The sequence below is a fragment of the Mastacembelus armatus genome, chromosome 6 (genome assembly GCF_900324485.2).
Source record: "Mastacembelus armatus chromosome 6, fMasArm1.2, whole genome shotgun sequence".
NCBI lineage: Eukaryota > Metazoa > Chordata > Actinopteri > Synbranchiformes > Mastacembelidae > Mastacembelus > Mastacembelus armatus.
The window spans coordinates 15,822,941-15,841,078 of record NC_046638.1 but is presented as its reverse complement, the minus strand read 5'-3'; the positions used below and the strand labels follow the sequence as shown (position 1 = coordinate 15,841,078).

Below are 18,138 nucleotides of genomic sequence, written 5' to 3'. Positions count from 1 at the left end.
ATTTATTGGGACTTTTTCAGTGAAACAGGGACAATGGCAACCATGAGACCAGAGCAGAACATTTGCACACCATAAAACCAAAACAAACAGCTAAAAAACACTAAAATACTCCATACAGCTGATGGTATAGTTTATAATTCTGTGTCATTTATATAAAAGTGATTGGGTCCATTTTAACAAACCAACACCAAAGCCATAATTATGCATCTAATACCTAGTATTTAGGCCCATTTGAAATCAAATGAAATAAAAAATCAGAAATTAAGAGATACAAAAAAAAAGAGACCAAAATCAGAACACAAGGCTGGAAAAAAACTTCAGGATTTATTTATTTATAAAGCACTTTTCACAAAATGCCCTGTAAACAAATTAAGAGACTAAGAATGATAAAAAAAAGTGTCAAAAAAATAAATAAATAAACTCTACAGTTTTATTCAGGTTAGTTTCTCATTGCCTTAGTACGGTGGCTGGAGCGTTAGAAAGGTTCTACCTCTAAAACACAGATATCACCCCCTCCTGCATCCTCCACAGCAACAGCTCTATACACCTCCATATACCGTCTCTATGGAAACAACAGGGAATGTATACATTTGGTCCACTGCCAGGAGGAGGGGTGACATTAATAATGTAGCACTAACTGTAAATGTCACTGTGTGGAAACAGTAGTATGTACAAAAATGAAAAATAAAAAATAGCAGTTCATGCTGTGATGTGAAAATGTGCGCCTTCTGTACTTCACCATCCCACACCCACCAGAAAAGTCTTTGTTCCCACTCACGTTCACTATAGAGTGATACATATGGTTGTCTCTGCGTATTTTATCCTTTGACCTTTTACCCAAAACAGCAATACACACACTCACAAATATCAGTGTTACAGTGAATATAACAGAAAATGTATTGAACAGTGAAATATTTATGTGTAAATAAAACTTCCTGTTAACATAGAAGGAGACATTTAAACCTCATGTGTCTGTGTTTGTGAAGATAACAGGAGCATGACTCCACCCCAAACAGTAGAAACCCACTCCCACCTCAACACACACAGACACAGACAGACAAACACTCATTCGTACGTTCACATACATGAAATAGATCTCCTTACAGCAAAACAAGAGCTTAAGGCTTCTTCCTCCATTCTAACCAGACACCGTTACACAGCTTGGTTACAACATGTAGTCTGAAACATTGTCATTTTGATGGAGCTTGAATAGAGCTCTGGGAGTCGGGGTCAGTGTGCTGAGGTATTGATCCCAAAAGTGACAATGAGATCACTGGCCCAAAAAATAATCAACAGCAGAGTACTAGCAGACACTGAATTTAAACCCAGTTTTTAGGGATACTTATAGTACAACAGTCCTGTACAGGTGCATTTAAAAATACAACCTGACATCAATAGCCACTGTCGGTGACAGTAGACTGAAAATAGCACATTCATGTCGAACACCAAGGCCAGTCTGTAAGGCTTCTTAAAAATACATATATGCAAATAGACTTCAAACAAAAACATGAATTAACGGGAAATTGTTTACTTCTATTATCAGTTCTTCTTCCATTCAGAATTTCAGTTTTAAATTTATTACTAACTGGGGAGTGTTCATGTTTTCACTGTATCCAGACAAGAGAGAAACTGTTACATGGGCTTAAAGGGGCACTCCAGTGATTTAGTAATACACGTCCATAAATCTGGTGGTCTTGTGGAAAAAATATATATTTATCACCATCAAGGCAATAGACTGATTTTTAGTCCACAGTTTGGTCCAAGCTCCACAATAACTGACTCCTATATTTCCCAAAACACAACTCTTTAGAACTGTTTTCTTTAGGTAGGTACATTCCTAACTTGTCACTTCCTAATGCAGGTTCTCCATAAATCTGCATTAATAAAATAGTCTCCAAGCCCAAACTTGCCATCACTATCACATCACCAGGGTTATGTCCCCAAAGGTTCTCTGTAGCAACAGAACACATTTTTAACGGATTTCAGAAGTTAATTTGTGTCAAGAAAACTAACTATAATGTGTAAAACTGGCTAAGTGGCCCTTTTTTGACCAACCGAATCACCATGAAAAATGAGAAAACCCTTGACACACCTGATACACAGTGACTACAGCAGCAAAGACCACACAAAAACCACAAAGACAATAGAGAGCAGGTCTTAAACTCAACAAAAAGACATAGGATGGTTATGGGCACTATAGTAAGCAATACACCACGTCAACACAACAAACAACACCGACAACAGACAAACTAAAAGTGTTAAAACTGTGAAGTGACCAGAAAGTTTCCAAAGACTAATGAATATCTGACATTAATCTTTCTTGGCAACCACTCCAACTTCTACTTAAAAGCACAAGTTTGTTCCAGGAGAGTGAAACTTGTAGGAATATACAAAAAAATAAAACAGAGCAGTATAACGGTTTCAAACTTGCAAGAGCTCCATTTACAGCTGTCTGCAGGTGAATGCTGTCACCACTCACAACTACTGCCACAGCCAACAGCTCCAACTTCATTTGCCGCACAATTTAAAACTTCCTAAATACAGCAGTGTTGGAGTAGGATATTTCATATGAACTTATTAATAAAAAACAATTGGAATGTGTCAAAAAAACAAACACAAAAGACAGTAACTAAAAATAGTCCATACCTAACCAAAAAATGAGCAATAAAAGAAACAGAAGAAAAATGGTTGAAAACTCCAAAAAGCACAGTAGATTCAAACACCTGCACATGACAGTCTTTATCAGGTCCTTATCAGCACCCTGTGTGAGAGGAGTTTGGGGTGGGCACATAAGGAGGATGTTCAACAGAGATCAAGCTTCATTGCATCAGCTGTGATGTCAGAGCTGTCACGGTGCATTGTGACTAGCCACTGGCTGCAGGAAAGGGCCAGGCCTTTTAGGACTCCTGAGGCACCACCTGCATCACCTTCTGACACCAGGCTGTGGTGGAGACTGCAGAAAACACACAAGTGTCAATTACCCACAATGTCCAGTGAACTAACACTTCCAGAAACTCAAATTCAAGTGATGTACTCACAGATTCCATTGAGGATCCACTTGGGTTTGTTCTTCCACCACACACCGAACAAGTAGACGGGCACACCAGTACCGATGATGCCAAAGCCGATGGCGCACTCCACTGGAGTCTTCCAGAAGGACACAATGATGAGGAAGAGGCAGGCGAGCACAAAACTCACCGGCAGTAGAATATTTACCTGAAGACAAAAAATAGCAGTTTTAAAAGAAACTCTTAAAGATTCATAATCTTCAGATAACAGGAATTCCACAGCTCCATCTCTGAAAGGAATAGTTGTAATGGTTTAAATAGGCCGGGGTCAGCTACAGTAACTCCGGTCTTCGAGGGCCACTGCCCTGCTTTTTTCCCAGCTGTTCCTGCCCTACCCTTTGCTGATCACCTAGATCAAGGGAGCTCAGTGAATCAGAAGCTGGAAGAGCATTGATGGTTGGAAAACAAGCAGGGCAGACCACAAGGACCAGGATCTCCACTCTAGTGCAAATCGCCCTTAAGCCAGTTTGCTGATGTACAGTATCTCTTAACATAAAGACAGTAACTAGTAAGTCTAACTGTACGATTGTCTGGCAGCTCTGCTCCAAATCTGGTGAACAGCAGGAATGTGACAGACCATGAAAGGAGAAAGAAATTGAGTGGGACACAGAATAAAGAGAAAGAGAGAGAGGTCAGCAGAGAGACAGTGCTACCACTGTCCCACCTCTCATGTCCTCTCTCTCTCTCACTCACTCACACACACATACACAAACACTCACACACACACACACACACACTGGGCCAATAGATCTATCTGCCTCTTTCACTTCACTGCCCTGACAGACTATTCCTCTGTCCAATACACAGTGCCATGCCAGCAGGCGGATAAGGCTAGTGGGCCAGACTCTACGTAAGAAAGATGTCTCTCTCTCTCTCTCTCTCTCTCTCACACACACACACAAGCACACACATCATCATCATCACAAGTGAAAACTCACAACCACACATCCAAACAAGTGCAACCATAGCACAATGGTCCTCTGTGTGTTGGGCAGTCCTGAAGGTGAACAGGAGGCACAGCATTCTCCCTCTTGTGCACACACTCATGCACACAACTACCCAGCAGGCCCCAACCCCAACTCACAAGCAACCAGCTTTTCTTTGGTCCTTTTAATCTGCAATCAGTCTCTGTTCATGTGAGCTTTACTCAATGGATCTTTGTTGATTGCGTGAGACAAAGAAGAAACATTTCCTGCTGCCAAAGCTAACTTGAGTGGGAGCCGATGGCGACAAAGACCAAGTGAGACTTTAATGTCCACTCGTCTCTAAATGTCTGTGTGTGTCTACCAGCATCTCTCTATGATCATCTCCATCACCAATTATTGTGATGACATGGGTATTTCTCAGCAGAAACTTTAAAAAAACACAAAAAACAAAACCATAGCCTTCATTGCTACCTGGTTCTTGAGTTCTGATCGGCTGTGTGCATCAAGTTTCCCTCACCTTGATAGGTCGCTCCAATTCAGGCTTCTTATAACGCAGCCACATCATTCCAACAATTGCCATGGCTATGCAGAGCCAGTTGAAGAAGCTGAAGAAGTTTATTACGGAGAAGATGTCATTGGAAAAGGCGTACAGCAGCGTCATCAGGCACTGGAGAGAGAGAGAGACACATGGCTGTACAAACATACTCCATATTCAAACTCTGATCAAGCTCATTTGTGATTACGGATATAAGATAATTCTAGTCTTCATCTTCTATGGTTATTAACTTCATGTGTGTTATGTCGCTGTGTATGAGAGTGCTACTACTAACTGTTGGTTTATATGTTTATACATATATACATACAATTTCATCATTATCTTTATATTTAATTACCACTAAAAAGCAGTACTCTTTTGATAAAAAGACTGAGAAGAGATGTATTTGATTTTTTTAACCCATGGTGTAAGATCACAGAGTTTTAGTGTACAGTGAATTAAATAAAAGGAGTACATACAGTGAATATTAGCGAGGGCAGTGGGGTCAGCAGAGTCGGGTGGATCATTGACAGGAGACTGGGCAGGTGACCCTCCCGAGAACCCACAAAGAATAACCTGAGAGGAAAAAAAAGCTGAGAGTGTGAACATGATTCCAGTTGATTAACTTTCTACACCTGAGAACAGTCTTGATGGAGATCCTAAACTCAACACATTCCTTAAACCTTTAGATAATCTCCAATTGTTTCTGAGTATGTTTTACATATGTTGTTTGTATGAACATTACCTGGATGACGTGAACAGAGAGCCATTGACTGATCCAAAGCAGGACAGGCCTACAAACACTGGGATGATCCATGCCATGGGACCCAGGTGGCAGTTACCAAAATCCTGCAGGACATCACAATATACAGGGCAGCATCGATGACACAGCAAGTATTATCAATCAAAATTATTTTGTGCCTCTTCATCATATACTAACTACATGCAAGACTAAATGGTGAAAAACTTGCTATGGGTATATTAATACACTGAAACGCACTTTGTAATAGTTTGTAATCGTTTTTTAATGCTGATCTGACCAGTCATTTGCTCTGGCAGTGAAAGGATATATGTCACACATATCCTCTGACTGGTTAATAATGTAAACAAATGTATTATTTTTAAAAGAGAGTAAATAATAAAAAATGTATTAATGCAGTATGTGTCTGGCACTGTTCATACAAAGAGAGCAGATCAAAGTACTCACCACAGCCACAGCCTCTGAGCTGAGCATCTTATCTGGGGAGAGTGTGGTGAAATATGCCAGGTTGGTCAGAACATATACTGCTGTCACTATGGGAAGAGAGATGATGATGGCACGAGGAAGGTTTCTGAGGAAGGCACACAAACAGTCTGAGTTACAATTCACACTATATCCACAGATTATCAGTCAGACCACTGCAAACAACTATTTGAAAATATGCATGATTGCATATCAGGCATTAATACTCACTTGTAAGGCTCAATCATCTCCTCAGTAACGAAATTCAAATAGTTCCTGGAAGCACAGAAGGCAACGATCAGATCCAACAATCATTTTAAAAATGAAGCAAAATGGATCAATTAACTAACAAGTGTTAAATAATCAAATGGCCTGTCAGAACAGGTAGTACTCGGGTGTAGAACGTGAGAGCAAAGACTCTACTCATTGTAAGACAGTACATTCACAAATTTGTTTGTCAGAAAGCAGACTGAATCATAATTCAAACTGAATACTGAACAGGCAGCGCAGTAGCTTGCAACCTGAACATGCAAGTATGTCGATGTGTCAACTCACCAGCCACCATAGGCAAACAGGCCGCTGTACAGTGCCAGGCCGATGCTGCCAAACTCATATTTGGAGCCTTTGAAAGAATTCTCTGGAAGGAGGTCATCTGTTCCACCTGAAGAAGATGTGGATAGCACAAGCAGAAAGACTTGGATTAAGAGAAGAAAAATCCTAAAATCCTCCTGTCTGCGTTATTGCTCTGCAGGCAAGTTTACCAGCCAGTCTGGACAACCTGAGCTGAAACAATGACCAGCATCCAACACACACTAGCATAAGGAAAAACTCCTCTGGGGAGAGATGAGAATTGTTTAGCTTAGATCTGTCTCAGTACGTGGATCAGTGAAAGAAAGACAAATACAATGGAGTTAAGACACAATGAGACAGTCAATAAATGGCCCAAACTGTGGCACAGCCCTGAGGATCAACGTTAGGCAGGAACACATCACACAGCAGACCAATCGAGGAGGACAGACCAGGAAAAGTTGGTGGTTTATTGCCTTGCTCAAAGGACAGGGCAATGTCAGCTGTATTACTTCAATTTCTTTTTTATCACAGCCTGTTTTATCTGACCTCCAGGTTTCTGCTGGATCGTGGGGATTTGTGCCACATTCCTGATGGAGCTGCTCCCCTGCACATTCTCAGACACAGTGCCGATTGCTAAACCAACAGCCCTCGGCATTGTTGGTACTGGGTTGGTTAGTCCTAAGCCACTGTGTAGCATGGGAAACACCCAATTAGTGCACTGTCCATCTGAATGTCTCACGTTTTGTGCTACCCACACCCAGAGAGACAGACCACAGCGTCCTCAGACCCCTTTGCCCTCATCCGTGCTACTCTACATACCAGACTAACAGGGGGAGAGGTGCTGGGGGTCTCCGGGGCCTGGGTTGTACTGCTGTACAGCTCATTACTACAGAGTCATGCTAACACCCAAAAGGCTTCCATCAGGTGGGTTGAAATTGGCATCCTCAATGTAAAACAATGTTTAAGAAAAATAAAAGAAAAAAATCAAAAAAGAGCAGACTGCTGTGAGTTGCTAGGTGTGAAATCATGGCCTTTTTTTGTCTGTATGTCAAGGTGAAAAACAAAGGCATGGGAATACTTGGCACCTAAATTGAATAGAAGACAGATAGTAGACAGACGATCATATTTCCGTCTCATGTGTCATTTCTACTCTTTCACTCTGTAATTTACAGTTTTATTCCTCGTTGTGTTACTCTTCCATTACCTTCCACCACACTGGTGAGGAAACACTCAACAGCTCTGATCAGCTGGTCACATGACACCAGTGCCAGGCAGTGAAAGAGACACAAACACAAAGTGAAACATGCATGTTCAATGCAGAGCACACACCTGCCAACAGACAGATACAGTTGCAAGAAAAAGTACGTGAACCCTTTGGGATTACTTGGATTTTTGCATAAATTGGTCATAAAATCTGTTCTGATCTTCATCTAAGTCACAACAATAGAAACACAGTCTGCTTAAACGAATACCGCACAAACATTAGATGTTTTCATGTTTTTATTGAACACAACATGTAAACATTCATAGTGCAGGGTGGAAAAAGTATGTAAACCCCTAGACTAATGACTTCTCCAAGAGCTAATTGGAGCCGGGAGTCAGCCAACCTGGAGTCCAATCAAAGTGATGAGATTGGATGTGTTGGTTAAAGCTGCCCTGCCCTATAAAAAACACACACCAGTTTTGAGTTAAAATATTTTGTGGACAGATGAAACCAAAATTGAGTTGTTTGGAAAGAACACACAACGCTATGTGTGGAGAAAAAAAGACACAGCACACCAACATCAAAACCTCATCCCAACTGTGAAATATGGTGGAGGGGGCATCATGGTTTGGGGCTGCTTTGCTGCCTCAGGGTTTGGACGGATTACTGTCATCGACGGAAAAATGAATTCCAAAGTTTATCAAGACATTTTGCAGGAAAACTTAAGACCATCTGTCCCCTAACTGAAGCTCAACAGAGGATGGGTGATGCAACAGGATAACAGCCCAAAGCATAGAAGTAAATCAACAACAGAATGGCTTCAACAGAAGAAAATACGCCTTCCTGAGTGGCCCAGTCAGAGTCCTGACCTCAACCCAATTGAGATGCTGTGGCATGAGAATGATTCACACGAGACATCCCAAGAATATTGCTGTACTGAAACAGTTTTGTAAAGAGGAATGGTCCAAAATTCCTCCTGAACATTGTGCAGGTCTGATCTGCAACTACAGGAAAGGTTGAGGTTATTGCTGCCAAAGGAGGGTCAACCAGTTATTAAACCCAAAGGTTCACATACTTTTTCCACCCTGCACTGTGAATGTTTACACGTTGTGTTCAATAAAAACATGAAAACATATGTTTGTGCGGTATTAGTTTAAGCAGACTGTGTTTTTCTATTGCTGCGACTTAGATGAAGATCAGAACACATTTTATGACCAATTTATGCAAAAATCCAAGTAATCCCAAAGGGTTCATGTACTTTTTCCACCCTGCACTGTGAATGTTTACATGTTGTGTTCAATAAAAACATGAAAACACATGTTTGTGCGGTATTAGTTTAAGCAGACTGTGTTTTTCTATTGCTGCGACTTAGATGAAGATCAGAACACATTTTATGACCAATTTATGCAAAAATCCAAGTAATCCCAAAGGGTTCACGTACTTTTTCTTGCAACTGTAGATGTTCAGTGCGTCGGGAAATACACCCTTTTTCTGTCATTACAGCTCAACATAGCACAAAAGGTAGAGGCAGGTTAGCCCACCAACAGCTCACTAATTAACTCACATTTTCGTGGGAGAAACTTGTTTTATGTGGCTCAGACTCAATCGATCAGTAGATTTAAGGCTATTAAGGTACTTACCAGTTATGTGCAATGACCAATTTCACATTCAATTTAAAGAGACAATGGATCAGTTAAGGCAAAGGTATTATCGGGATTAAGCCTACTCCCAAGACTTAGATGAATGAAGTTCACTGTGGTTGTAGAAAAAACAGAAAACATTGTGTGCTAAGCAGTATATTTAAAAAGCCTGACTCAGAGTTTGGGACTCTCCCACTGCACAAACACACACATTTTATTCATTAACACCTCACTGAAAACTGTGCTAGTGACTCAGAAGTGGTAAACCACACTTAAAAGACTTGACTATGACCGTGTACAGTACTGTGCAGAAGTTTTAGGCACTTCAGATGTTTTAGATTCTCATCACACCACACCATCAACTATGAACTATGTTCAAAGGCAAGAAGAACCAGGAGTCCTGCAGCAGATGGTCTGATGCCCCAAAAGCCCTGATTTTAGTAGTATGGAATCAGTCTGGGATCATATGAAGAGACAAAAACACTGATACAGCCTGAATCTACAGAAGAACTGCAGCAGCTGCTCCAAGGTGCTGCACAGTACCAGGAGAAACTGTGTGAAGAAAATGAAAATAAAGAGGTGAGTTTAGGCTGCTAGTTGCTAATGGGAGATCAGCCTCATTTCAAACAGTGTGAGCAGGCGTCAGATTGAGAAAGCAGGGGTTTATATTGGAGCTAATCAGATTACACTGCTCTCTAATCTGACACAACAGCAGACTCTGACCTCATGAGCTGCAGAATTCAAAGACCACACAGAGTGAGCAACAGCACAGGCAATAAGTCAAAGATGCAACTACGTTACATCGAGGATAGTTCAGACTGAGCAGAACTGAGAAACTACTGTACATCTGTAAATGACTGTAGAAAACAACAGCCTAAGGAGCTTGACTGACAGTATACAAAAATAAAATACAACTTTGATTACAACTTGGTGTTACGTGTTGGGGCGCTGTAAGGAGGAAGGAGAGACAGGACCCAAACACAGGACTACAAGGTTTTAATAATACTCCTGGAAATGCCAGGGATCAGGAAGGAAACAAACACAACCGGGTATCCCGGTTGACAAAAAGTAGGCGGCACAGTCTGCCACAACAAACATATAACAAAAACTCACTGTCCTCAACAATCTGCAAACATCTACACAAGTCAATGCTTCAGCAGAGAACAAAGGAGTACAGGGAGAACTTATAGAGGCTGAGACAACAGATAATTGAGCACAGGTGAAAATGATCAGTGACAACGTAAAGCTGCCGGGGACCGATGCAGGGGGGACAGGAAGTCCCTTCAGTATAAAGGTCCCCCGGCAGGAAGTCCCAAAAGGGGACTCATAACACTCGGATGTTGATATTGAACTTCACTTGTTTCTGAAAATCACGATGCTTTACAGCCATGAAAATATATAAATACACAGTTTAGTTGCTGAAAGTAAATCTGTACAAATCGACAGTAAATAAATATGTAAATCAAGATGCTGAAAACATTTGAGATTAGTCAAGTCATCTAAAGTGAAGTTTTTTTTTTTATCAAATGGCTAGATAAAAAATAAATGTCTGCTGTAATATAGACCAATAAGTCACACAAATCATGGAAAATGGCACAGTGCACTCCAACTGCTGTGGGAGGGTTGTGACACCAGGCAGGTGAGCTACCTGGTGTAATCACAGCCACGCAGCCGGTCTTTGTTGGAATCTAGATAATTTCATGTGTCTTAGATAAACAGTTATTAGACATACTGCCATGAAAAAGTGACAAAATCTGGCTTTTGAAATGGTATTTAGGAAAGAACTAAACTTACAAATGAGTGGAATTACTCTTCACGCCCCAAACACCACACCTAAACAACTGTTAGGCAAAGTTTGCCTTTATCTTATGTGGATTAAAATCCATTCAAGGATAAGAAGGAGGGAGTTCCTGTTTCTGCTAAAGACTGGAGATGAGAGGGACCAGTTAATGCTTGTTACTGGAGGATGGACAAAATATTTTTGAAAAAAATGTTACTAGTGACTTCTCATGAGAAAATCAGGCACTCTGGGTTAGAATAAGAACCCTCTGCAAGCGGGAGGTATAGACAATGAATGTATTGTTATTGTTTGATTAATAAGAAACTTCCCAGAAGATGCATATTTCAACACAAGAGGCTAAAGGCTATAGTTCTACCTTACAACCACATTGCTGCCAGGGCAAACTAGCTTCCCAAAAGGCACAACACGTCTCTCTGTGTATTATGCCAACCTTGCTCTGTCCCCATTTACTCCTTCTGACTGCTCCCTGTTTCCCCCCTCTCCTCCCCCATATTCTCCCTTCCCTAGCCTCACCGACCCTTTCCTCTCAGACTCACTTCTTTCTGCTCTGCACAATTCCAGCCAGTTTTGAGGTCCTGTTTGACCGCTTAGTAAGTAAATCTGAGGCCTATGACTTCTGACCACCCCACAAACAGGCATTCTGCCATTTTACCCACTACTTGTGTGGGTTTGAGCATGATGGAGAATTTCAGCCAGATTGGGCCTTTAATCCATTTTGATGTCACCCTTGTTTTATATTTGTTGATAAAAACCGGACATAAAGAGGATAACTCAATACAATGGCAACAGTAAGGTCTGAGGTGAGTTTGCAGTCATGTTTTTGACTAAGGCTAAACACCAAAAACAGACCTAGTTCTGAGTGAATATGCAATATTCACCTCATGTTTGAAACCTCAAAATGGACAAACTTGATTGTGCTGCATCTTTTCTGTATAAGTAACAAGATCCTTACTGAAAAGTGCAACCTCTAAATGGTATTAATGCTTCATTTCTTTTTTTTCCAGTTGTTTTGACTTTGGTTTTGCTCTGATCTAATGCACCCCTGATTTTTATTTGCCTCTTTGCTTCATTTTGATGAGTACAGCCAACAGCTTTGCTGCAGGCAGTAAGCGATGTGGCCCAGGCTCAGCATGGCTTGGCAGCCAAACACACAGGCAGCAGGTGGCGATAAGCCTACACATACCTAGCTATGTTTTTTCATAACTGGAAAGGTAGCAGAAAGGTACTCTGTCACTTTCAATATTTAGGACGGAATATCAGAATATATTTTTTTATTTTTATTAATGATGGCATGAATGAACCTCAAAGTCTTGGTTTAGACAGTCGTCCTGTAGGGGACAGAATTTGATTCCCTGAGCTCAGGTGAACACACCTTCTGCAGCAAACCTTAAATGATCTGATAATTCAGAGTGAACAGGACACAAGTTCTTGCTCGTTCTGGTCCAGGCTTTGCGTGATTCAGACTTCTGGCAGCTAATGAGCAGACTTCCGAATGAAGAGTGCTGTGTGCTATTTAAGTGCCATTGTTTGTTTTCTCTGTACTGTCCTCTCATCTCTATCTCCACTTCCCAACATCCTGTGATCTTAATGAGGGTTCGGCCTGTAGCCAGGGGGCTAAAATACCAGCTACTCCACTTACACATATTACAGTGCTTGCATAGAACAAGCACAAGATACCATGTAGAGATTAAGTTCAGCCAGAAAGTAACTAAAATAACTACAGATAAAACTTGACTATCATAGTCTAGTATGCAAAATCTCCTCAACTAAAGCTAATTTGTTTTTGATTTTAGGATTATTGTAATTAGAGGTCCAACTTTGCAGAAACTGTGTTTTACACACACACACACGCACACACACATATATATGGACAGAATCTTTCAGTAATTGTGAAAAGGATCCCTTAAAATAAATAATCAAATCTGAGGAGTCCCCATCAGAGAGCACTGTTAATGAGTATATATCAGCAGGAAGGAAAATTCCTTCAGTCAAATTAACCACTTCTTGTTTACGGTTGCGTGGCACTGCCTGCACTAGAAAAAGGAGGTTGCCTGCAACTTGAGGCTGTGTGTTCTGTATGCAAATCAAAGGGTTTTTTCATCTACAAGTTTATGACCATATATTTCACATGTCTTGAAAGAATTGTTGCTTTACTGGTATCTGTATACAACAATTTGCAAGGAACATTATGTATTCAGGGTGTGTACAGGGTGTGTACTTCAGAACTCCATTTTTTTCACCAGGATTATATCATATTCTTAGAACATTTTACAGGCACAGAAAATATTTAATGGTGCTTAATTTAAGGTTTTTAATTTTCGATTAAGAATGAATGAAGTGTCAACGTGTATTCTTTGATACAGATCATTTACCTTTACCTCATTGAAGAAGCATTATTTATGGTGATGGGAGGGGCGATTAAAGACATTCGTGAACCTGGGATGGGCAACTAAAACAATGGCTGGAACAGTAACTGTGTGTGTGAACGTGGGTTGTTAGTGTATTTGTGTCTATGAGGGTGTGCTTTTGCGTTGTACCTTGGCCGATCTTGACAAAGCCAATAATGATGATGAGTCCGAGTGCTAGAAGCTTGGCTGCAGCAAAGAAGTCCTGCACTCTGGTGGCTGCTTTCACGCTGTAGCAGTTCACAAAGGTCAACAATACTGCAAAGAAAGACAGCAACAGAGAATAAAGACAGAACATCAGGGAGGGAAGGGGGGGGGGGAGGGAGAGAGAGAGAGAGACAGTGAGAGAGAGAGACTTGGAGTGTCTGCAACTTTATGAAACAGCTCTTTAGTTCTTTGGACCCCATTAAAAGTGATTAACTAAAACAGCAGGTCCCTTCAAAGCTCCTAAATCAGGCCGGGGCCACAACACAAAGACGAGACAGAGCACAAAAAGGCTTTGTGTACAAAACCAAACCAAAGGGAGAGAGACGCCAAGTACAGTAGAGACTGGACATACACTTAGGCATCTATACTCACACAGGCACATACACATTATTGGTTAATACTTGCGTATGTACATGTATGCAAAAACGTATGCGGGTTTGCCTGAAAATAACACGCACAACAATACACTGATTCCAATTACATAAACTTCCACAGAAACAGGTCAAATGGAACAAAAACCTTTGGAGCTATGGATGTGTGTGTTTCTGTGGAGATTTGGTTCTCAGCTTTACACTGACCCTCACCATGCACCCCGCTGCCTCAGCCACAGGCAAACACGCACACTGAAGCAAGCAAGCCTCCTGAAACACACACACACACAGATAACTGATCCTCTGTGTCCACAGCCTTGTCATGTGGTCTAAGTCAATCCGAAGATTAAGATCAGGTACTGGGGTTATTGGCTAGCACCACACATACGATTGTGAATACACATGTTAATCACGTGTTAATCAGGTATTCAAATAGATTGCAGGTGAAGTGAAGGAGGTAAATTGTTGTATGTGGCGGTCTAAGGCAAGTCAGAAAGGGGTGCTAACAGGCTAAAGCAGATTATAACTCAGAGGTAATCTTGTTAAGACTGTAGAAAACGGCACAGAGCAGACAATGTCTTTGTTAAACATACTAAAACTAACACTGAACTGTGAATGAACAGTCTAGAGGATAAAGATTTACTGACCCTATTTTTTTTATTAACAATTATACCATATTTGGTATGTTTAAACCAGTTTTATCTCGATTATTTATTCTGTGCTTTGTACTGTATGTTTTGTATTCAATAAATTGTAAATACAAAACATACAATACAGGTGAAACTGACTGCCCAGAGCAAAATTAATCATAGGCTATTACCTATGTTTAATTTAATCATATTCAATTCTTAAATTCTCATTGTATTGCTTTTGTAAATAAGGTCCTCAAATGACCTCAAAGCTAAAAAATATGAGCCACGTTATTAGGTCACACCTTTTGGGATATTACAGCTTTAACTGGATTTGAAGATTTCGCCGATTCAACGCAGTGAACGAGCAACAGCAGAGGAGCCAAGTTAACTCATTTAACTTACTTTTTTAATTTCATGTCAGATTTAGAAACACTGGTCACTGTCTGGTCCAGCTTGGTAGCCTTTAACGCCAACTACGGCACGAGGACTAACATTAAAGTAGCTAGTCTTTTTTTTTTTCGAGCTGTCGAGTTTTTTTAGTCGCACATAATTAAATAAATTAAAACTAAGGAGGAAGAAAACTACAAGTAGAGATATTCAGTTTATATTCAGTTAAATACTGAACCTGAATGATAATTTAACTAAGTCAACATGCGGCGTTTCTAACGAGTGTCACGACGAGTGTAATTAACGATGGAGGATGCTGCACGTGCGCATCCTCCACCGGAACTGATTATTTTTACTGCGCGCGTTATGGTTACGCGCGTGAGCCAGTGCATCACGCGCGCAAGACATCCCCGTGAAATCCACGGTACCGAGGATGTTCTGAGTGGGTCTGCGGCCACACACAGGTGTTTCTGCACAGGCTAACACAAACACAAACACAAACACAAACACAAACACAACACAAACACAAACACAACACAACTCAGCTCAATAGTGCCTGAAGTTGCATCATCCCCACACTTACGGATGCAGCTACATGCCACCAGCTTGGCCCCGCTCTCCGGCACGAAGCACACGGGGAACAGGGGTTTTAGGAGGTAGGTTGCGAAAACATAGGCGACGATGTACTGCGAGGACGGCCGGATGATGAGCAACTCGATCCACAGTTTGAGGAAAGCCAGCAGGGAGCCATACACCTCCAGAATGTAGGCATAGTCCCCGCCGGACTTGGTGATGGTGGTCCCCAGCTCCGCGTAGCAGAGGGCTCCCACGGTGGAGAAGACCCCGCACACCGCCCACACGACCAGAGACAGACCCACGGAGCCGGCTTCCCTCACTACGCCGGTCGGGGTGACGAAGATGCCGGAACCTATGATGGTGCCCACGATGATAGCCACGCCGTTCGTCAGGGTGATGGTGCGTTTCAGGGCGACCTCCCCTCCCTGTCCTCCGCTGCCGTTGGGGGGGCTCTTGGTACCGCTTTCTGATGCTCCACCCTGGTTAGAGTCCTCCTTATCGGTGCCGCTGCCCGGGGTCAGCATCCTCTCACTAGCCTGCCTGTCCTCCTCCCTGTCGGCGGAGGAATTAGAGTTTCTCTTCTTTAAGCCAGACATCTTCGGCTGACTTTCCGTCACACAAAGCTACCGGCTCTGCTGTCGTCTCTCCTCCGGTCCGTCCTTCCTCTCCGGTCGGTGGCCAGATGCCGGTCGGTCTCAGCCACGAGGAGGGTGTAAGTTGGTGTGAGTAAGAGCAGCGTGCCTTCCCGGTATGTTGCCTGTGCCACTAGTCAAAGCCGTCCAGTGTAACGTGGATACACTACTGAAATACGCATGATGATCCTCCTCCGTCAAGTCCAACCCATTTGTTCCGCATCTCCCCACATCCGTGTCGCCTTTGCGCTTTCTCCCCCCTTAGCGGTAGATACCGGTACTGGACTCACTCATTTATTACCCTAATGAGGAAGTGAAGTCTGAGTTCCCTTATATTAATCACCAAGCTGCTCCCGAGTCTTACAATCTAATGTTTACCAATAACCATACTCTCACATAAGCACTGCAGCGACTATCACCACTAGGAGAAAGCAGATGTAGCAGCAAAGAGGCCTACAGAACACAGACACACTCAGCACAGAAACCCACTGAACTGGTTTCAACGGCGTAATCTCCGAGAGACTCCTCTGAAGGTCTGGAAGAAAGTCAACGCCCCCAGAAATCATGTCCTTTTGTCAAACTGTGGCATTTACAGATATGACCTGGGTCTTTTCTAACAGCTGAAAAGATCAGAGGCTAAGTGAATATTACCAGAGGTTAGTCATTTTTGTCCACACACACACACACACACACAATAATATAGTCTGTAAAACTATGTTTCCCAGTTTTCCTGTAAGTATCCTGTAAGTTAAACAAAGATTTTCTCAGTAGTATTATTTAACAATTGTCCAAACATTTAATAACTCTTATATATTTGTTGTATATTCATTTAAGGTTTTACAGATTTGTATGCTACACAACAAATGTGAAGAGAAGGAACTGGCCAGACATGAAAAAGCAGCACAACCTGTTTGCCCTGAAAGACAGTTTATCGTAATTATTTTTTGTAAATGGGGCCAAGTTGAATGGTTCTGTGCTCATGTGAGAACTGTTGTGACAAAGCTCATTTTTTCTGGACCTCAGCAGGAAGAATTCTTAATAATTTTCTTTGAGTTTTCTTTGTGAAAGGCCAAGAAGACTAGATAGTTTTTATCCACTGAGGCATTTCATGTGGGCCTATACCTGGCTTTACGACTGTTAGGAAACTCCTTTAAGGGTCTTTGGTTAGTCCCCCTCCCTATACTCATGCAAGTTAAGTTCCACTCTTCTTCATACTCTCACTGTGGCTTTTCTGAACTACAGTTCTTCTCCTTTCAGGACCAAAAATATCCAGGGCCTGGACTACTCCACTCTAATGTGACTCATCCTCTTTAAAGTGCCGCATCGCCTGGTTTTCTTAGACTAGAGATTAGAAACAAATGACTCATAAGTGAAATTAAGGGTGTTAACCTCTTCAGAGTTTTTTGCATACTCAAACTAGTATGAGTTTGAGAAGATTTCTGCAGACCATCAGAGTCACAAACTGTTTGACCTCCTCTCCTCTGGTCGGCGCTACAGAGCACTGTACGCCAAAACAACCAGGCACTGATGAACACTTAACACTTAATCCATGTTGACTGACAACCAAACACTGTGAACAACCCCCAGTGCAATACAATTGTAATAACTGCGAATAACAACTGTAAATACTGTATCTATAACAACTGTAAATATTTCTTTGTATTCTATTCTATTTCCCCCCACTTATATTTAATCTATGTACATACTGAACTGTTGTGACAAGCACACTGAGAGTCACTGTACCAGAGTCAAATTCCTTGTGTGTCCAACATACTTGGCAATAAACCTATGATAAACATACGCTGGCACTGTCTTTGAGTGGCAACTGACTGAAGAAGACATAGCCATTGTTAGTTATTGGTGTTAAAACTGGAAGCACTTTTGTATCCTGTTTTTTTCTTTCACATCCCTGAGACAGTTACCTATCACTAAACAAACAGTTCTACAGTGGAGGTGTATGAC

General features: G+C 41.7%; 1 protein-coding gene across 1 annotated transcript; it reads right to left on the bottom strand.

Annotated features, from left to right (window-relative positions):
• Positions 1-305: 305 nt before the first annotated feature.
• On the bottom strand, positions 306-16,345 carry slc7a5 (solute carrier family 7 member 5). Its single transcript, XM_026310995.2, has 10 exons — positions 15,552-16,345; positions 13,504-13,629; positions 6,307-6,412; positions 5,983-6,027; positions 5,737-5,860; positions 5,275-5,378; positions 5,009-5,105; positions 4,512-4,661; positions 3,039-3,216; positions 306-2,953 (listed from the first exon to the last, which is right to left on the bottom strand). The coding sequence occupies exons 1-10, from the start codon at positions 16,138-16,140 to the stop codon at positions 2,898-2,900; spliced, it is 1,575 nt and encodes a 524-aa protein (XP_026166780.1). The 5' UTR covers positions 16,141-16,345; the 3' UTR covers positions 306-2,897.
• Between the last annotated feature and the right edge of the window lie 1,793 nt (positions 16,346-18,138).

Coding starts and splice junctions, on each gene's coding strand:
- slc7a5 (XM_026310995.2), bottom strand. CDS start 16,140: ATGTCTGGCTTAAAGAAGAGAAACTCTAATTCCTCCGCCGACAGGGAG. Junction 6,028..6,306: donor CTGTTTGCCTATGGTGGCTG/GTGAGTTGACAC, acceptor CTGTGCTTCCAG/GAACTATTTGAATTTCGTTA. Junction 4,662..5,008: donor TGCCCTCGCTAATATTCACT/GTATGTACTCCT, acceptor CTCTCTCTCCAG/TGCCTGATGACGCTGCTGTA.